This window comes from Rhincodon typus, chromosome 20 (genome assembly GCF_021869965.1).
Source record: "Rhincodon typus isolate 14 chromosome 20, sRhiTyp1.1, whole genome shotgun sequence".
Lineage (NCBI taxonomy): Eukaryota > Metazoa > Chordata > Chondrichthyes > Orectolobiformes > Rhincodontidae > Rhincodon > Rhincodon typus.
In genome coordinates, this window is record NC_063351.1 from 45,886,013 (window position 1) to 45,908,257 (window position 22,245).

The following is a 22,245-nucleotide window of genomic DNA, read 5'->3' on the forward strand; positions in this document are numbered from 1 at the left end:
TCTGTTGAGACACCAGAGAAATGAAGTTTGAACCCTTGGTCACTAGGCCTGAAACACTGACACTGTTTTCCTTACAAAGATGTTGTCAGACCTGCTGAGTTTCTACAACAATTTCCGTTTTGCTTCAGACTTCCAGCATCTTCATTTTTCTTCTTGTCTAGTATTTCAGCAGAGAAATCATAACGTTGAAAGCAGAAATCCAGCAAAACCCAGAATACAACGCGGGGCAGTGCAACCTAGCTTAACTACACTGGAAGCCCCACCTCATTTCATAACAGTTAGCTAATCACACGAAGAGCGCTTCTAAATTCCTGGCGCTGATTGTGTGAATGAACTGTCAGTCGCCAGTGACATCACAGAGGCTGCCAGCCGGTTTGGTTGCGTGTGCTGAAGGTCATTGGCAGCGCGCGCGGCGGCGGTTGCAGTTGTCGTTGGTGCGGCGGTTGCTGGCGGATTTTCGTGCTCCTTCCCTCAGCACCCCCTGCTGCCCCCCACGACCTGTGCACCATGGCATGCGCCTCCTCGCTCTTCGCCGCGGTACCGCTCGCGTCGCCTGTTGTCGTCTTCAAGTTAACGGCTGACTTCAAAGCGGACACGCACCCTAAGAAGGTCAACTTGGGAGTAGGGGGTAAGTGCGGTGCGGGGGTCGGGAAGGTGCGGGAATCTGGCGCTGCGGGGGTCGGGATGGCCCTGGGATCCAGCGGTGCAGGGATCGGAATGGCCCTGGGGTCCAGCCGCCCGGGGATCGCGATGGTCCTGGTATCCAGCGCTGCGGGGATCTGAACAGCGCTGGGATTCCAGAGGTGCAGGGATCGGGACGGCACTGTGATCTAGCGGCGCAAGGATCGGGACGGCGCTGGGATCCAGCGGCGAAGGGATCGGGACGGCTCTGGGATCCAGCGGTGCTGGGATGGGGATAGCCTTGAGACCCAGCGGGTCGGTTTGGGGATCACACAATGCCGGGAGCTGAGCAGTGCAGGAATCCTGGAAGAGAGACACTGATCCTGGCAGCGGGGAGCCGTCCCTCCATCAGCGAAAACAAACTCAGAACTTCGAAACAAAATCAGAACTTGTTAGGAGAATCCAGTGACCCTTCCGGAGGTCTGAAGAACTGGACCCCGAAACATTAACTGTGTGTTTCTCTCTTCACGGATGCTGTCAGACCGCCTGAGTTTTCCCAGCAACGTTTCTAATTTCCAACCTCAGTAGTTCTTTGGATTTTGTTTTGTGTAGTGTTTAACTCAGGACTAAGCGTCCGTGTGAAAAGTGCAAGAGCCTTAGCCAGGTAGTAAAGGATGTGTATGTGACTGCACCCAATTTTCTTGCCCAAGGTGGAAACAACTCTTACAAGTGGTGGAATTTAAATAGATTACTGAAATCTGGATTTGGAATCTATTCGCAGTAATGGTGACCATTAAAGTAACAGTCCTTCCCATTTATTAATATACTTTCGGGCGGATGAAGGAAATCTGCAGTCCTCACCTTCTATGGTCTATTTGTGACTCCGACTCGCAGCGATGTGGTGCCCTCTGAAATGGCCTTGCAAGGCACTGAATTTGAGGGTGATAGAAATGGACAGCACACACATACCTTGCTAATGACACCCACATCCCACGAAAGAATAGATTTATAGAAAGTGTGACACATGATCTCTTCAGTGTTTCCTTCCACAACTGTTGTTCATCAGGATATTCCCAAATCCTTGACCAGATATTGCTGCAGCTTGGGCAATATCTGGTGTCATGTGTTTGTTTTCTACTTTCTGGCCCTTATCTTACATATTGACATTTCAGTGCTGGTCCCTGGATAAAGTAAGAAAAACATGGTGGCTTTAGTACTCCCCTATCTTATATGAAATTCAAAGAATTTTTATGGCCCTTTGTCTGGGTCTCTGGTATTCTACCAAGGTGCTATCTTTTGGCCCTCTCATACCCAAGCTGTCTTTCCACACAATGCTAGTTGGAGTTGTAATGTGGTCCATTTAAAGCTCTAGGGCATTGAGGGCCATGGTTTCTCACCATATCATTTCTAACCAGGGCATTTCATAAGGTGCAAGAAATATGGTACTAAGTTTTATAGAAGAAAATTAAGTTACTTTGACTTATGTTTCCAGGACAATAGCAGCTCAAAGCTGTGTCGGTAGCCTGACCATTTTGATAGCTTATGTGGTCACACTAGTGCCATTTTAAAAGAAGTCTACTGCCAACATGCTTGCTGTTTCAGGTTATAGACCTCTTAAGCCAGAAACTGCAGTCCATTGACGTAAGCTGGGTCATCGTTGACATTCTAGGTCAGGGTCAGGGCCTGCGCTGCATAGGTACAAATTAGAAAGAGGAGGAAATGTAGTTAAAAGTTAACTGGTCATAGTTAATTACATGAACTAAAGCCACTGGATGGCTTGCTAAGAGTCTACCATTTTAGCCTGAGACTGGAGTCTACTATAAGACAGTTTGGATACATGTTTAAGCCAATCCGGTGGCTTCAAAGGTTGACTGATGGTATCAAGCTTATTCTGTTTTCGGTTCTATAAAAGAAAAGCATTAATTTTGAAATCTAAAAATGCCACTCTGGGATTTGAACTTTTTTTTTGGATTATTAGTCCAGGACTCTGGATTACTATAAATTACTACAGTAATCTTTTGAAATTATTTCTCTGCTACTAAATTTCTCTACACCCTCCCTCGACCATAGATTTCTTCCTAAGATACAGTTTCATAGGCTGGACCACATATTCAAACCATGGGCTGTAACCTGTTGGTAAAGGTTTGCTTTTGTACTGTTTATTGAAGTTTGAGATTGGGAAGAGAACCTTATTTTTTGCTGTTGTCAATATTTGTTTTTTTACCAAAAGGGCAATCAAAATTTGAAACTCAGAAATGCACCAGGAGAGGCTAAAAGAGAAAGAACAGGCCTATATCCGTGAGAGGGGGAGGGATTAGTTCTCTGATTGGAACTGTTAACCTGGTCCACTCAGTCCTGGCTGACAGGAATGTCAGAGGTTCTGTTCACTCTGACAGCTGGCTCTGAGGAAGCCAGACCGGTATCATGGTATCTTTGGTGTCCTTGCATTTGTGGATAGAGTTTGTGACAGTATCTTATTTCTGTTTCTAACCAGCTTTTAGCCTGCGTGTGTAGTCATGTTGACCAGTTAGTCTGGTTTTTGAAGGTAATAAATATCCAGTTTAATTTCAATGCATGCCATAAGACAACATAAACATCTGGCACCATTTAGGTGTATGATTTTCTAAGTGCTGTGTATTAATAATGAGTTCTAAAAGTTATGACTGATGTTTGTCAAACTTGTAGTTCTGTTTTCTCTCTTTCCTATTTTCTTGCAGTATAGTGTTTAGACAGTGTATTCATATTGTTGTTGATATGAACATCAGTTCACTGCCCATCTTCTCAAACACCAAGTACATTTTTTGCCACTTGCAGTGAACAATTGCTTTAGTTATTTGTGTTCTGACATTTAAAGCTTCAAACCTAATGTCAAACTCAACTTATTCCTGTATACTGCAACTGTTTGCGTTTAAATTACATCAGTAAAATTTCTGGAATTTTAATCAATAAATCATGACACATAGGTGGTATTGGGTCAGATGACCAGAATTTTGGTTAGAGAGGCAAAGGGGTTTAATATTATTGCTTCTGAGAGTTTGGATTATATGTAGCAGAAGGCATGGTTGCCAGTCGTGGAGTGAGGAAAATCAGGGATGTAGAAGAGGTCAGAATTGAGGTTAATATCGTTGGTTACTGGTGCAGTAACACAAACGTAAATCAGCAGTGGGGGGGAGTTATGAGGCAATATTACCACACATTACAAGTTAAAATTAATCAAACTGATAAAACTAGTAAACAAATTTCAGTGATATGATCTTTTAGAGGAAGCAAATGCAAAGATTTGGGGTGGAATTGTGCTCTAGATGTTTTTAATTGGCCTGATACACTTCTGGAGCAGATGGAACTTGAACTGGGGCTGCATGGCCCAGAAGTAGGGATGCTAGTACTGTGCCACAAGACCCTCAGGAATTATGATGTAATGTTAACATGCAATGGTTGTTCAAGTTTTTGTGTTTTATTCTTGGTTGAACAGATTACACCACTACAACAGTGATTTAGAGCTATATCGTGGAATAACAGAACCCAAAGTCACCTGCAGCTTATTATCCCTCTACCCCAAGCACCTTGTTCTCCACAATGTGAGACACATAAGGAGTGTCCTGTCAGTGGCCCATCCATCAGGTCTTCCCCACATTCATGATGGGTACTGAAATAACTCCACAGAGGCCAGTATCCCGTCACCAAGTCACCCTTTATTTACACGAGCATAGTACATGATACCGGTCTGGCTTCCTCAGAGCCAGCTGTCAGAGTGAACAGAACCTCTGACATTCCTGTCAGCCAGGACTGAGTGGACCAGGTTAACAGTTCCAATCAGAGAACTAATCCCTCCCCCTCTCACGGATATAGGCCTGTTCTTTCTCTTTTAGCCTCTCCTGGTGCATTTTCGGACAAGGTTTTGTTCCTCCGACTTAGCCTTAGATACGGGTGGCCATAGCCTGCCTCTTGTACCCAGAGCGTCTCGGAAGAAATTCATGCACTTCTTCAGGCAGTAAAGGCATTGAGGCTGCGACCTCTGCCATGCCCATCTCAGACTCCAAGGTTTCTTGGAAGCTAAACGGAGGGGGAGAACCCATGGGTTCCGACAGCCTTTCTGGCTGTTCCGAGGGCTTGGCTATGTTTTGCTTCTGCCCCATTTGCAAGTTTGCAGCTTTCATATGGTCCACATGCTTGTGCAGGACTGCCTTAGCTACCTGAACTTTGTACGTCATGGGATCTGATCTCGTGTTGACCAAGTCTCTTACCCACGGAGGGGCCATTTCCATGGTTTCGCACCAAACTTCCTCCCCTGAAGCAAAGCACTTCTCTTGCTTGGTCTGATGTCTGGCAATAGTGTTCCTGATGCCATTACACACACATGCACACCATCTCTGCTGTTGCATGAGGGGTGGTCCTATAAATAAATAGGCACCGGGATAATTAGGCATCTTGGATGGATTGTATTGAGCTGTCTGTATATATCACATGCCATTCAACTTTAGGATAGACCCGAATTCCCTCTGGTAAATGATGGTGTGTTGTCTATGACCAACACTTCTGGGATCCCATGTATTGCAAAAGATGCTTGTCCCTGTCTTTGACGAATGAACTCTACGTGCATCGAACCACTTTGAGTGGGCGTCCATAATGACCAAGAACATTGACCACATGAAAGGGCCTGTATAGTAAGCGAGTCCATGATTTATTCAGCCATTCCCACAAATGTGGGGAAGCTGCTGGCAGTAATTTTTTTCCTTGTTAGCACTCTGAATACTGCCCCACCATTGTGGCTGTGTCTGCATCCAGTCCTGACCACCTGTTATAATGTCTCCCCAACATCTTAATTTGGACATCCCTGGATGACCCTGGTGGAGATCAGTCAGTATCTGTCAGTGACCTTTGCTCGGGACAATTACTCTTACTCCCCATAGTAAAGTGCCGTCCTGTACGTTGATCTGGTCTTGTCACTTCAGAAAGATTTCATTTCTGGTTGTGATGGCCCTATTGTTTCTTCCATCACCACAGGCTGTTTTAGTTTTGCCTGAATTAGATCTGTTTTGTGTCCACAATCTGATATTGTCAGTGTTAACTGGAAGGGTGTCCAGAAAGTTTAAAACCAGATCGGACTCTTGCAGTGGCAGCATCACCATATCTGCCAGCGGGAGGTGGCTGAAGGCATCCACACTTGCTACTTGGCCTCGAACGGTGTTCCAACTTGTCGTTGTTCGCACATAGAATAAGAGCCCACTGCTGAATTTGACCTGAAGCTGCGGGTGCCATGGCCTTGTCCTCTTTCAGTAGCCCTAGCAGCAGTTTGTAGTCTGTTACTATTACACATTTACGTCCATAAAGGTATTGGTGGAACTTCCTTACACCAAAGATGACCGTCAAACTTTCCCTCTGTATCTTGGCGTATTTGTTCTCTGCATCAGCCAAAGTCCTGCTTTTGGGCGTCTCTCTCTTTCGGGCCTTCCGTGAGCCAACACTACCCAATACCATGTCAGCACCAGATCTCACATGGGATCACAGTTCCAACACCTTAGATGATTGGTCTAGCTAAGGTCTTATGCAAACTTAAGGCTTGGAGTCCAGAGCGAATTTTATTAAAATCTGGTTCAGTAAGCTGTGCCGTTACCACCCTCCATTAGAAACAGGTGACCATTTAACCAGATATATATTTTGATTGGTGCTGACTTGGATTTTGCTAAGCAATTTAACTGTTCCAAGAAGGTCTAGGAGGGCTTTCCAGGTGCTTACAGTCCTGGATACCAGCCTATGAATTATCTTATTCAGTTCAGGCCCAGTGGGATTCTTTCACTATCTCAAGTCTGCATACTGGCAGCAACTACAATGGCTTGCCGGCCTGGATTCTGAAGGCAGTGTTAACTGTTTGGCTGAGGCTTGGCTTTATTTTCTGATTTTGCTGTGAGTTGACATAGAGTCCATCTGTTCAGGACATATCTTGAGTGAGGCTATGCACTTGCTTTCACACAAATGGTGTTCTCCAAGCTCAGTCAGCCTGGGTATCCACTTCTATTGGCATACCCTGTAACTCACACGCTCTACTTGATGCATTTTCTAATGACAAAGCCAGTTGTAGTGTCTGTTTGAAGTATAGATAGGCTTCAGCTAGAAGGCACTTCTGCATGGTTACATCATTCATCCCACGTACCAAATGGTCTCTCAGCATCTCATTAAGGGTTAAACCAAAGTCTCATTCCTCTACCAGTCGATTTAACCTCATCAAAAATCCCAACATGGATTCCCCTGGTTCTCAAACTGCTGATTAAAACTGATAGCATCTCAGAGTTTTTGGAAGCTTGGGGGTCATAATATTCCTTAACCAAATCCACCAACCCTTGGAAGGTTCTGGTATCTTGTGCCTCAGGAAACATTAGGCTCCTAATAACCGAAAAAGGTGCAGGTCCACAAGCCATCAGGAGAACTACTCATTGCTTTTCCTCTGTCCCAATGTCATTTGCCCGGAAAACATAACATATTCTTTCCATATACTGGGCAAGTCTTCAGCAGGATCAAATGAGTCAAGCTTCCCAAATAACGGCATGATGCCAGAAATGCTTACCCCAAACTCAAAAGACGACTATTGTGAGCGAATTTCTTAGAACCAGATTAACAGCGCCAATCAGGGAACTCATATTCTATGAGGTCCTCCTGGCTGACCTTGTTACAATGACGACTGGTATGATTCTATGACTTTAGACTTTTCAACATTCTCCCTCCCAAAAAAATGGCAGGCAGCTGAAAAACAGACCAATGAGAAAAGTACACAGGAAGACTCCTGTCTGAAATTTCAAGCCTATGTATAATTTATAAATAAAATGATACCTTCTGATGTAGTGACAGTGCAATTTGTTGCTCATATTTTTTCGTTCTTAGTTAGCATTGGGCAGGCAGTGGAGTCGGAGGGAGGAGCACCTGGAGCACGGTAAGTATAAATCTAACTTACCTCAGGGATTCACGGCCTTGTTTCCTGGAGCAGAGTCAGAGGGAGGAGCAGCTGGAGTAACTGAAACCTAACTGGAAAGGTGATGTCATAGGAGAGCTGTGACCTGATTGGCTAATGGGAAATCTGTCCTAAATTTAGAAAGGATATTCCAGAACTAATAAATAAATTAACTAACTGGGATTAAGTAACTAATAACTTAATTAAAAGTAGAGATGGCTGGACAGATAATGTGCTGTAGCTGTATGATTTGAGAGCTGGTTGATCCCATTGCGAACTGCGGTGACCAAATCTGCAGCAAGTGTTGGTTGCTGGATGATCTTCAGCTCAGAGTTGATGAGCTGGAATCTGAGCTTCAGACACTGCAGCACATCCGGGAGGAGGAGAAGTACCTGGATGTTTTGTTACAGGAGGTGGTCACACCTGGTAGATTGAGTATTTCAAATTCACCAAGCTGGTTTGTTGTTCCATAGACATTTCATTACCCTGCTGGGTAACATCATCAGTGCAGCCTCCGATGAAGCGCTTTTGTGTTTTCCCGCCTGGTATTTAATACCAGGCGGGAAAACACAACTGTGCTTCTATAATTAGGGGGATCGATAGCATCCTTTGCATGGTGTGATGCCTGCCTGGTGCCAGGGTGAGGGACATCTCTAACTGGCTTGAAAGGATATTGGAGCGGGAGGGTGAGGATCCAATTGTTTTGGTCCATGTTGGGAGAAACAACATAGGCAATCTAGGAAGGAAGACCTGTTTGGGGATTATCAAGCACTAGGAACGAAATTAAGGAGCAGGTTCTCAAGGGTTAATAATCTTTGGTTTACTACCTGAGCCACATGCAAATTAGCATAGGGATAAGAAAATTAGGGAAGTAAACACGTGGCTAAAGGACTGGTGTGGGAAAGAGGGGTTCCATTTCATGGGACATTAACATCTGTTTTGGAACAGGAGGAATCTGTACTGTGGGGATGGTCTCTCCCTGAACCGATCTGGAAACAGTATTCTAGCAAAAAAGATAAGTAAGGTGGTCACTAGGACTTTAAACTAATGAAATGGGGGGAAGGGAAGGGGAAAATGACAGGACATATAAATGGTAAATAGAAAAGGAAACAGCAGGTTAACATTTATGCAGGAGGGTTTAACCACATCGAGGACTGTGAAGGAAGTTAAGAGGAAGGAAAACTGGGGAGATATTTATAATGTAGAATGTTAGAATTCAAAAGAATGTATAAAAGCTAGCATAAAGGCACTTTACCTAAATGCTCGTAGCATTCGAAACAAGTAGATGAGTTAACAGCACAAAATATCATGAATGAGTATAATTTAGTAGCCATTACGGAGACATGGTTGCAGAATGGTCATGACTGGGAATTAAATATCCAGGGATATCAGACTATTTGGAAGGACAGACAGGAAGGTAAGGGAGGTGGTGTTTAAGGATGACATCAGGGTGGTAGTGAGAGATGATAAAAGTTCTGTGGAGAATTAGGTTGAATCAATTTGGGTAGAAATTAAAAATTCTAAGAAGAAAAAGTCACTAATAGGCGTAGTCTATAGGCCACCAAATAATAACAACATATTGGATCGGGCAATAAACTAAGCAAGAACTAATGCCTGTAAAAATCATACAGTAATTAATTATCGTGGAGGGTTTTAATCTACATGTGAATTGGCCGAACTGGGTCAGTTGAGGCAGCCTTGAGGAGGAGTTCATTGAATGTATCCATGACAGCTTTCTTGAACAATATGTAATGGAACTGATAGGGGAGGAAGCTATCCTAGATCTGGTCCTGTGTAATGAGACAGGAATAATTAATGATCTCATAGTTAGGGATCCTCTTGGAAGGAGTGATCACAGTATGGTTGAGTATAGAATGCAGTTGGAAAGTGAGAAGATAAAATCCAATACCAGGGTCCTGTGCTTAAACAAAGGAGACTATAATAGGATTTAGCCAATAGGATTTGGCTAAAGTAGACTGGAAGCAAAGACTCTATGGTGGGACTGTTGAGGAACAGTGAAGGACTTTCAAATCAATTTTTTCAAAGTACTCAGCAAAAGTATATATCAGCGAAAAGGAAGGACTGTAGGAAAAGAGGTAATCAGCCATCAATATTTAAGGAAATAAGGAAGGCTGTCAAATTGAAAGATAAGGCATACAAAGTGGCAAAGACCAGTGGGAAACTAGAAGATTGGGAAAACTTTAAAGGTTAACAGAAAGCCGCAATAAAAGACTATAAAGAAAAGTAAGATGGATGATGAGACTAAATTAGCTCAGAGTATAAATACAGATAGCAAAAGTTTCTATAAATATATAAAACAAAAAAGATTGGCTAAGGTAAACATTGGTCCTTTAGAGGATCAGAGTGGCGATTTAATAACGATCTTCATAATGGAGGACACAAATAACTTGCCAGTAATTGATGACAAAGTGACTAAGGTAGGTGATGACTTAGACATGATCATTATCACGAAAGAGGTAGTGTTGGGCAAGCTAATGGAGCAAAAGGTAGACAAGTCTTCTGGCCCTGATGGAATGTATCCAAGGGTACTAACAGAGATGGCGGAAGTAATAGCAAATGCACTTGTGTTAATTTTCCGAAATTCGTTGTACTGTAGGGCAGTTCCAGCAGATTGAAAAACAGCCAATGTTCGAAAAAGAATGTAAACAAAAGATGGGGAATTATAGGCTGGTTAGCTTAACTTTTGTAGTGGGGAAAATGCTTGAATCTATCATCAAGGAAGAAATTGCAAGATACTTAGATAGAAATTGCCCCATTGGGCAGACGCAGCATTGGTTCATGAAAGGCAGGTCATGCTTGACTAATTTGCTGGAATTCTATGAAGACATTATGAGCGCAACGGATGGGGACCCAGTAGATGTGTATCTGGATTTCCAAAAGGCATTTGACAAGGCGCTGCACAAAGGGCTGCTGCATAAGATAAAGGTGCACGGCGTTACAGGCAATGTGTTAGCATGAAACATGGATTGGTCATCTAACAGGAAGCAGAGTGGGGATAAATGAGTACTTTTCTGATTGGCAAACAGTGACTGGTGGTGTGCCTCAGGGATCAGTGCCGGGACCACAGTTGTTTATAATTTACATAGATGATTTGGAATTGGGGACCACGTGTAGTGTGCCAAGATTTGGAAATGACACTAAGATGAGTGGTAGAACAAAGTGTGCAGAGGACTCTGGAAGTTTGCAGAGGGATATAGATAGTTTAAGTGAGTGGGCAAAGATCTGGTAGATGGAATTCAATGTTGATAAATGTGAAGTCATCCATTTTAGTAGGAATAACAGGGACTATTACTTGAACGGTAAAATATTGCAGCATGCAGCTGTGCAGAGGGACCTGGGTGTCCTTGTACATGAGTCGCAGACGGTTGGTTTGCAGGTACAACAGATAATTAAAAAGGCAAATGGAATTTTGTGCTTCATTGCTGGAGGCATTGAGTTTAAAAGCAAGTAGGTTATGTTGCAGCTGTATAGGGTGTTGGTGAGCCACACCAGGAGTACTGCATGCAGTTTTGGTCTCTTTACTTGGGAAAGGATGCAGTGGCACTGGAAGGGGTGCAGAGGACAGTCACTAGGTTGATTCCAGAGTTGAGAGGATTGGCTTTTGAGGAGAGGCTGAATAGACCGGGATTATATTAATTGGAATTTAGAAGAATAAGGGGGGATCTTATAGAAACATGTAAAATTATGAAGGGAATTGATAAGATAGAAGCAGGGAGGTTGTTTCCACTGGCTGCTGAAACTAGAACAAGAGACTATAAACTCAAAATTTATGGGACCAGATTTAGGCATGAATTGAGGAGGAACTTCTTTACCCAGAGGGTTGTGAATCTGTGGAATTCTCTGCCCAGTGAAGTAGTTGAGGCTTCCTCACTGGATGCTTTTAAAGCTAAGATAGATAATTTTTTGGAAGAATAGTAAAGGAATTAAGGGTTATGGTGAGAGGGTGGATAAGTGGAACTGACGTCATGAAAAGATTAGCCATGATATTATTGAGTGTCAGAGTGGGCTTGAAGGGCCAGATGGCATATTCCTGCTTCTGGTTCTTATATTCTTATGTACTCATCTGCAGTTGGTTTTGCTGATAAAATGTCATTGGCTTCACCTTTGGGTCACTGTGCACTGAGTTTCTGACATCTCTTATATTCCATCCTTTTTTTTGATAGCTACCTGGGCCGTTTGTTTTAGAAGTATTAAGATCTGTTTGAATATAGATACTTCATTTGCAATCATATTCATATTACAGTTAAAAATTTATTACTTATTCTACACTTTTAACGAGGGTAGGGGATTATTATTCCTTTATTTTCACAGTGCAGATCTGCATCATCCAAATGACCATGCTTAAAACTGTAATCCAATGTAAATGAGTGAGAGTTGCAGTCAAGGCTAATTCTGGCAGGACTGACTGGCTCGGTGTAAACTACATGATCTCATGCAGTTACCTTCATGCTACTATACTGTGTTTATTAATAACTTAGACCATATCAATCAAATTATTTAGGCAACTGGTGTTTAAATTATTTGCAAATAATTTATTTAGCTATAATTGCATTCCATGCAAGAAAAAGGTGTGACATGCAATCTTTTTGTGAGAGTTACAGATGTGTGAATAAATTCTAATGCTTGTTCAGTATAACCATATACTGCTGTACAAGTGTTACTTTGAGTTTTTGTTAGCGGTGGAGTTCTTCTGAAATGCTAAGTTCAAATTTTTCAAAGCTCAAATGAAAAGTATGAAATTGTTCTTGAGGTATTTGTGTAGTTATGTTGCACCTTCAAACATTCCTTTTAATCAGGTTCCATTTTAAAAATGCCTTGAATTTCTGGGCGTGAACCACAAGACAGTTATTGTATATTTATGCTTTAGCTGTGCTATCTAATAAAGTTGTACATTTACTCTCGCCTTTGCTCCCCTTGCAGCTTATCGTACTGATGAAGGTCAACCCTGGGTCTTGCCTGTAGTGAGGAAGGTGGAACAGGAGATTGCTAATGATAACAGTCTTAATCATGAATATGTGCCCATTCTGGGCTTTCCAGAGTTCACTAAACTCGCTTGTGAACTAATTCTTGGAAAGGACAGCCCTGCCATCGCGGAAAATAGGGTGAGTCTACCAGTTTGTGAAAATATGAAAGTTTAGATGCACAAATTGGGTAGTGGCGTGTGCATGGAAATATTTCAGAAGTAGTGTAAGGAGCTGTACAAAACCATCAGTAAAATTACAGCAGTAATTGATTGAATGTTCGAATGGAAATGTAGGGTTTAAATTAATTCATTTACTTTCTTTTCTACCTGTCCTCCTTCTAACTGTCCTCTGGAACCTTATTTAGGTTAGACTGCTGCTCTTTTTGTAGGTGCTGACTTGTTATGCCATTGATAATAGATTTGCACTGATTAAAGGGTAGTTCCATAGCAAGATAACATTGAATAAGACCTAAATTCTATTCTGATGATCAGCATCTTTTAGCACTAGCAGGTAGCTGAGACCGTATTGGCATTTTAGTGCTTTAAGCTTTGTCTAAAACAACGTGTTTTATAGTAACATCCATAATTTGCTAATATTCGCAAATGTATGAAAACATACTCCAGTACTACTTTGACATAAATTGAACTTCTTCGAAAAAAAGATAACATGCATACCCAGTCAGATAAAGATGTTTTTAAAAAATGGCATAGAAATGCATAGAAAGTTAACATTTGATGTATTTGATGGTATGCAGAGTGCTACTAAACCAAAAGTCAAACAACACCCATTACTTTTATAACCTGTTGCAGAAGGTTGTAACTTAATTAATTTCAATCCTGCAGTTCCATTTAAACCTGACCCAGTTTAAAATACGTCTTTAATTGATGGACCCTGCTTGGCTTTACATCTTTGTTTTGTATGTCTGGCCAAGCTAAGATAGTTGTTGTTTATCTATTTATGAGATTTCATGTTGCTGCCTAACTCAATTTTTGTTGTCTACACTAATTGCTCTTGAGAATGTGCTGTTTTGAATATATCTGAGTGTCTTACTAAGATTGTTTTTGTAGGTCTGATATCACGTATGGGTCAATTGCCTTCCCTAAAGGACTTCAGTGAATCATTGGCTTTTTACAACAATCCAGTAGTTTCATGATTGCCATTATTACCTTAATTTACAATGAAAAGAGTTTCCTAGTTTCTATGGTAAGATTTGAACTTGTCTCCAGTTCATTAGTCCACATCTTGAGGATTACTAATCTGTAATATAATTCCTGTGCTACTGTACCCATTTGAAGCACATGAAACTGCTGTTACACCAATGTAGGATTCTGTGGTTGAGCTGAGAGTATTAGTTTCTTTGTGCTCAGCTTAATATTTTGCAGGAGGAAAATACAGATAGACACTGGCATTAATAGTGGGGAAGGACCCATTTGTGTGTTTTCAATCATAAAACTAAAGAAGTGCTTCTTTCTTGCTTCAAGCAGCAACATGATGAAGTATTTTCATGTACATTTTTTTTTCATTGTTGCACTTGTGTCTGGCGGTTGACCTGTGATCTTTCTGTAACAGGTGGGTGGCGTGCAGTGTTTAGGAGGGACTGGTGCTCTTCGAATGGGTGCTGACTTTCTGCGCCTTTGGTACAATGGACCTAACAACACATCCACACCTTTATATGTTTCTTCACCTACATGGGGTATGTGTTTGCCTTTTGAAGTTTCAGCTTTTTTAAAATAAATGTAGGAGTTCAGTCCTATCAAGTACTTTCTGCTGAACATGATTTGTCTTGGAGAGTTGAAATAAAAGGCAAATGTAATGACATAGCATTAGACTGGATTTTTAACATCACTGGTGAAGGAATGGAATTCTTCACTTTTTATTTATTTATTCATGGGATGAGGGCAACGCTGGCTAGGCCAGCATTTATTTCCCCATCCCTAATTGCCCAGAGGGCAGTTAAGAGTCACCCACATTGCTGTGGATCTGGAGTCACTTGTAAGCTAGACCAGGTAAGGATGGCAGTTTCCTTCCCTAAGGGACATTAGTGAACCAGATGGGCTTTTCTGACAATTGACAATGGGTTCATGGTCATCACTAGACTCTCAATTCCAGATTTTTATTGAATTCAAATTCCGTCATCTACTGTGGCAGAATTTGAAGGTGTGTCCCCAGAACATTACCCGGTTCTCTGGATTAACAGTCCAGTAGTAATACCACTAGGCCGTTGCCTCCCCTTACTACACTTGCAAAGATGCCCACAAAAATATAGTTGGCTGTAGATTATTACTTTACCCTATTCCGTGACAACTTTGAATTTGGTGTTGCCTAGCAGCGGTGCAGTCAGACGGATCATCTGACAACAAAGTAGGAAGTAAAATTCGCTATAGGAAAAGAAATGAAAGATTAAGGTATAAACTGAAATATCAAAAACTCGATATTTGAAATCATTGGTTAGTTAGTTGTTTATCTTAGAATGACACTCCATCATTTTGAATTCAGTTTTTTCAGTCCAGAGGTATTGTTCCCCAGTAATTATGAGTTACAGTGCCATGAAAATCTTAATTACACCTCATTCAACAAGGCATAACATTTACAGTAGCTTCAATAGCATATGTACAGCAAGAGAAACTGAAATGCACCCCTGTACATTGAGTTACATCTGTGAAGCCTACAGTAGTATGGTCTATGGAGGAGCTGGGTATCACTGACAACAATGTTTGAATTTCAATTGTTAATCGTGGATGTTAAATTTTGTTGTCAGGTTTTTCCTCAATAATGGTTGCTGATGCTGACAGTTTTGTTATCATTACATCGAATTCTGAGCCAAAGCTTACAGCTGCTGTGAATAGCTCTCTGTAAATGCAGCACAATAATTTGTGACTCAGAAACACTTTGCAGTGGTGGAATAAGAAAATTTTATCTGAAGGAACCAAAAACTTTGCTGTTTTGAGCTTGTTGTGCATATCAAGGCAAGTACTCCCTGTTACTTCCTCTTTACACAATATCAGGTGGTCAGGTGTCAGATACAGCACAGAAAAAGATTATCTTAATTCTGACCCAGAAATGTGCATCACAAGATGTTACCTTGTGACTTTTCCCTATACAAGTTATTCTTTTGCTAACATGGATATTGCTTGGTTTTGCGCAGTTTTGTGTTAAGAGCCTGTACCCATCAGGAACTGGATGATTTGGCCAAAACCCATTTCAGAGACGTGAGAAGATATTAAAATTCTAAAATGATAATTATGATTCCAAAAATGAAAGATCACTGTGCTGACCCACTTTGCTATCATTTGACAAAATCAGAGACTAATGTTAAGATTTGAATAGCTGAATGTTGAGAAGATGGTTTTGACAGTACATTCACAATCCGGAGTATTTATACAAACTTATTGTGAGATGCTGAGTCAGTTTTCATTTTTTTTATTGAAGGTTCAGGGCGTAGACTGTTATCCTTTCTTTTTGCAACCTGAATTTGTCTTCATAGCTGTGAAATAATAGAAATTGATTCATCAGAAAGCCAAGGTTGAATGGGAGACCTTGGAGTTCTGAGACACTGGAGAGGCCAGGTGTGATCATTAACTTTGATTTATTACCCTGCTTTCCCCAATTTCAATCATGCTTTCATTAAGATGCTAATTGGTGTACATGGCTTCGCACCATGGGGAAATATCTACTGCACTTGTATATGACTCCAAAGGGGTAGTGTAAGTGTGGCATAAATCGTGGCCTGGAAATTAAGTTGATAATTGTTCTTGAAACAACAGACCATTTTTGATTTTTGCTCTTTTTTGAATTGGTTAACACATTCACTTGTGGGAGCACTGGATTTGATCGGCTCAAGGTTAGACGGAAAACTCAGCTTTGATTCCTTCTTTTGATCATTTATGAATCCCACAGTATGGACATACAATGAGAATATAGTTGGGATTGACTGTGAGACACCCTACATGCCTGTTCGCTATTGGCACTTGCTACGATTAATGAACACCTGAATGATGTGGAACTAAACCCGAACAAATGAGTCAGTAGCAGAGTGAAAAGGGAATGGAAGGATTATAATTGAAACACATTCACTCCATTCTGAGTTGAGTTCCCATTTGCTTTGTCGTTGATTATGGTGCTGACATAAATCTTGGGAAATTCTGTAGATACTGAATTGAGCCAGTGAGTCACATTATATAAATTAGGTTATGATAAATTAATGGTCTCAAGCAACTCTAAGCTCTCAATCCTTTGAATTCTTGAGACCACACAATAATCTCATTGAAAGGTTTTTATCAGTGAGGGTTACGTGTAATCTCTTGAGTTGCCTCTTGATACCAAGCATTATGAAAGATTCCTGTTACTATGGTAAGAATTCTAAGCAAATATTAGTTCCTCTCCTGCTTTGTTCAATCTGTTTCAAAGTATAACATGGCAGCAAGAGACACTAAAAGTAAAGCTTTCTTCAATAATTATGATTATGTTTGCAATGCAGTAGGTTAGTTTTTATCTTTCTATCCATTAGCAAACTAAACACTTTAATTTACTGTCCGATATTTCTGCAATTCTTCTTTTAATTCTGCCTCCTCGAGACAAATTTTGTAATGCTTATCCCAAAGTGGCAGGGACTCCCTTTCAGTAACAGTTATTTCACCCTCAATTCTTGGAGAATTAGCAAGGCTTGGTTTATGTCTTTCTATTTACCCTGCAAGTCTGGTGTGCAATGATTTGCTGTTTTCAAATCCAAAAGGGCATTAAGGAGTAACCAGGTCTTGAGGGACTGCAGCCACTAGTGAGTCATATGTGGTTGAATGAAAGGTTTCTAATTGGTGAACCAGTTGAGTTTCTACAACAATTAACATGTTTTGTGGTCACTCACTTTGGTGCCAGACCACACGTGATCAGCTTGCAGTGGACTTTGAGACCACAACCTCTGGGTACCATAACTGCTAGCATATCTCATTCAGCAAGGAGTTCAAGATTGGCATTCAGCTTGTTGAGCATATTTCAAATCACGTCTGACTAGAAGATTCAGAACTCCCAGAGTTGTTACTGACTGAAGAGTTCTTCTTTATTGCAGTGATGGAGATGAAATTTCCTTTGTCGAACTGTTGTCAGAGAATATCCATTTGTCACTGTACTCATGGAACAGTTTCACTTTTACTAAGTAGCATGTGTTAAACTCTGCCTCATTACAGATGTAATCATCTTCTCGCTTGAGGCAAAAAACTATTGAAGCATATGAGTCAAGAGCCGGGAAAGCCAAAGCAAATAACATGTCAACACCACTATTCTCCTTTGCAGAGGCATTGTTCTTCATTACCATCACATCCATCAGCTTTAAAGTCTGAATTGGTGAACGAGTTGAGTTTCTACAACAATTAACAATTAACTCTGCCTCATTACAGATGTAATCATCTTCTCGCTTGAGGTGAAAAACTATTGAAGCATATGAGTCAAGAGCCGGGAAAGCCAAAGCAAATAACATGTCAACACCACTGTTCTCCTTTGCAGAGGCATTGTTCTTCATTACCATCACATGCATCAGCTTTAAAGTCTGAATGCCAGTGTTTAGTTACATTGTGAATATTTTGTTATAGCAAACCATAATGGAGTGTTCGGTGCTGCAGGATTCACTGACATACGCAACTATCGTTACTGGGACCCAGCCAAGCGTGGCCTCCATCTACAAGGGCTTCTGGAGGACATGGAGGTATATTTTGTAAAATGTGTTTTTAGTTCTGGCCATTATCCAAAATATGCTTAGTGGAACACTTGACTATTTTGCTCTTTCAAGTGCCAGATATGTGACAAAATCTATTATGAAAGCCTTGCTTGTGATTTGTTTGAGGCGTGCTCGCCATCATGGGTGGCAGTGCCTTCTTGGTAACTCTTTCCTGTGATAAACTCTGTAATTTTGATCCCTCCTTATTCTGTTGATGAGTAGCCAGACTAAAGCTAAAGCTTAAAAGGAGCCATTCAAGGAAATTAGAAATATAGAAAGAACAATGGGGAGTTGAAAGGAGAAGTTCAGAGGTGATATAAAAGGAACTAGCAAATCGCATAAAATGAATTATACGTTTTAAGAGGACTGCCAAAATATTCAGTTGAAAGAATAGGTAGGATGAAATGGAGGTAGGAAAAAATGTTGAAAGTTGAAGGCAGGTCAGAAATAATGTGCAATAAATGTTTTAATGACTGCTGCTGAAATACTAGAGATCACTAGTAAAGTTTGCTGGTGTTATAAAATGAACCATGGCAAATGGTCAGGCAGGTGTCAAAATGCGTACTGAGAAATATCCTGAAAAGGTTGGGGTTGGGGAATGTAGCCTGAGCCACAAATATGCTGTTCGTATTTTAGGTAAGATAACAGTTGACCACTGTGCATAAATTTGGATGTTCTATTATAAAAAAGAACATAACGAACAGGAACTGAATCATTGAGAGGATTAAGCTGAATCGTGGTGCTACTTTGCAATATTTTAGCTGATTGTACAACATCAAAGCTCTTGTGTGAAGTTTGGGCACTTGAATAAAACATTGGATAGTATCTGGTACTTGTGGAGCTGTAGTCTAATACCGCTCCCCACCAGGAGATGGTAGCAGCAAATCAAAAAAACATTCAATTTCTATATAGCAGGCAATAAGAAAGTGTCTGGCTCTTAATGGGAATTGCACACTCTAATCTGCTTGGAATGGTGTAATTTCAATGGACTGTTTTGTTGACAAACCTTGAAAGCTGAGGATTGGCATTATATCATAAACTAATCTTTGCTATAGTTTGCTTACAAAAATACTGTCATGACACATCACACAAAAGCATTGTGTATTTTCCCACAATGAACAGTTGGCAACTGCTGTACCAATGATGACAACCTGATCTACATCCATTCCTAGGAAAATAGTCTCAAGTGGAGTTGAACAAACCTTTTGTCCTTGTGAACTGCATAGGTGTGTAGATTGAAAGAAACAGAATGTAATTTAAACCTTGGCATTCAAATTATTGATCCATCAATGAAACAGCAATGATAAAATGTGTTTCATCCTAACCTTGAGATCACTGAAATTCAAATGAGAAATAAAAAGAACCTTTCTTTATTCAGCACATTTAATGACCTCTGAATTTTGCAGAATAGCTTGTCAAGTAGTTTTGAAGTGTACTTACTTTTCAATGTAGGAAACTAAGTAGCTGGTTTGCAGAGATCAAGTTCCCACATACAGGAATGAAATAACTGATAACTTGATATTTACTACTGTCAACAAGTAAATACTGGCTTGGAGAACTGCCTGCTTTTCAGAAAGTTCCGTGGTATCCTTTACACTCATTTGTGAGGGCAGAGGGAGAGTGGGTTTCAAATATCGTGCAAAGACTGCAGATGTTTCTGATGCTGTTACTGAGTTTGGGGATCACATGGCCCTAGATTGTAGACTGAGCACCTAGAGTCAAGAGAATTGACTGAGGAAAGTTTAGAATGCTGGTGCAAAAACAAAGTTGCTGGAAAAGCTCAGCAGGTCTGGCAGCATCTGTGGAGGAGAAAACAGAGTTAACGTTTCGGGTCCGGTGACCTTTCCTCAGAACTGATGGTGGCTGGGAAAACGTCAGTTTATATGCAGAAAATAGGGAGGTGGGTGGGGTAGGGAGTCAACGATAAGATAGAACCCAAAGAGAGAGAAAGACAGTTGGACAGACAGAGGAGTTGCTAACGATCAGACTGGGAGGGTGAATAGTTGTTAATGGGGACTGTTAGTGACTAACAACAGGGGGTGTGTAGTGGCAGGCTATGTGGTAACAAGGCCTGGTGTGTGGGGTGGGGGGCTGGGACATGGGAGAGTTTAGGCTCTAAAATTATTGAACTCAATATTGAGTCCGGAGGGCTGTAGGGTCCCCAAGCGGAAAATGAGGTGTTGTTCCTCCAGCTTGCGTTGGGCTTCACTGGAACACTGTAGCAAGTCGGAGACAGAGATGTTGGCCAGAGAGCAGGGTGGTGCATTGAAGTGGCAGGCAACAGGTAGTTCAGGGTCTTTTTTGTGAGCAGAACGTAGATGTTCTGCGAAGCGGTCGCCAAGTCTACGCTTCGTTTCCCCAATGTAGAGGAGACCACGTTGTGAGCAGCGAATGCAGTAGACTAGATTCTTGGAAGTGCAGATGAAGTGTTGCTTCATCTGGAAGGCATTTTTGGGCCCTTGGATAGTGGGGAGGGAGAAGGTAAATGGGCAAGTGTTGCACCTTCGCTGGTTACAGGGTAAGGTGCCATAGGGCTGTGGGGAGGTGTTGGGGGTGAAGGAAGTGTGGACCAGGGTGTCCCGGAGGGAACGGTCTCTGCGGAAGGCGGACAAGGGAGGGGAGGGGAATATTTGTCTCCTCTACACTGGGGAAACAAAGCGTAGACTTGGCGACCGCTTCGCAGAACATCTACGTTCTGCTCGCAAAAAAGACCCTGAACTACCTGTTGCTGCCACTTCGGTGCACCACCCTGCTCTCTGGCCAACATCTCTGTCTCCGACTTGCTACAGTGTTCCAGTGAAGCCCAACGCAAACTGGAGGAACAACACCTCATTTTCTGCTTGGGGACTCTACAGCCCTCCGGACTCAATATTGAGTTCAATAATTTTAGGGCCTAAACTCTCCCATGTCCCAGCCCCCCACCCCACACACCAGGCCTTGTTACCACATAGCCTCCCACTACACACCCCCTGTTGTCAGTCACTAACAATCCCCATTAACAACTATTCACCCTCCCAGCCTGATCGTTAGCAACTCCTCTGTCTGTCCAACTGTCTTTCTCTCTCTTTGGGCTCTATCTTATCGTTGACTCCCTACCCCACCCACCTCCCTATTTTCTGCATATAAACTGACGTTTTCCCAGCCACCATCAGTTCTGAGGAAAGGTCACCGGACCCGAAACGTTAACTCTGTTTTCTTCTCCACAGATGCTGCCAGACCTGCTGAGCTTTTCCAGCAACTTTGTTTTTGTTCCTGATTTACAGCATCCGCAGTTCTTTTGGTTTTTATTTAGAATGCTGGTGATTGTGTGGAGAGTGGGTGTGAAGAGGTATAGGGAATTGAGTAGTTGGCACAGAAGTTAGTAACCTGACAAGATTTTTTTTAAACCTGAATTAGCTGCCTATCTTCCTGTTTATATATGCAGTACACTAATATTTGAAGAAGGGTCATGCGACCTGAAGTGTTAACACTGGTTTCTCTCCACAGATCCTGTCAGACCTGCTGAACTTTTTCAGCAATTTCTGTTTTTGTTACTAATATTTAATGGTTACCTTTTCTTTTCACCACTAGAATGCTCCAGAATTTTCCATTTTTGTGCTGCATGCATGTGCGCACAATCCAACTGGTACGGACCCAACACCAGAGGAATGGAAGAAGATTGCTGAGGTCATGAAGGTGCACTAAGAGTTGTCTTTAAAGTCTATTAGTCATAAAATCAACTGGACGCTATTACCACTCACTTGGATATCTTTGTGTCTGTGCATTTGAAGTTAATGTGAGGAATATTGAATTCAGTGGCTTTACTCATTAGAAGTTAATAATGTCTAAACTAACTTGAATAGCGTTTTATCTTCAACATGTCATGCCCTGATTAAACTCTATTTGTTTGTAAAATTATAATGTAAGAAATGAAATGTTGTCAAAAATAGTCCCATTCTTCTAAAAACTTAATACCTGTGAGCTTTGTGTTGTATTAGCTTTGATTTGCA

The 22,245-nt window shown here is 41.5% G+C and overlaps 1 protein-coding gene across 1 annotated transcript in view; it reads left to right on the top strand.

The window, feature by feature from the left end:
* The first annotated feature begins 360 nt into the window (after nucleotides 1-360).
* Nucleotides 361-22,245, top strand: part of got1 (glutamic-oxaloacetic transaminase 1, soluble) — a 54,775-nt gene continuing 32,890 nt past the window's right edge. Inside the window, exons 1-5 of the mRNA XM_020522822.2 lie at nucleotides 361-628; nucleotides 12,506-12,687; nucleotides 14,119-14,242; nucleotides 18,132-18,244; nucleotides 21,827-21,931. Coding sequence (XP_020378411.1) covers nucleotides 508-628; nucleotides 12,506-12,687; nucleotides 14,119-14,242; nucleotides 18,132-18,244; nucleotides 21,827-21,931 — 645 coding nt within the window. The 5' untranslated portion in view covers nucleotides 361-507. The remainder of the gene's footprint in view (nucleotides 629-12,505; nucleotides 12,688-14,118; nucleotides 14,243-18,131; nucleotides 18,245-21,826; nucleotides 21,932-22,245) is intronic.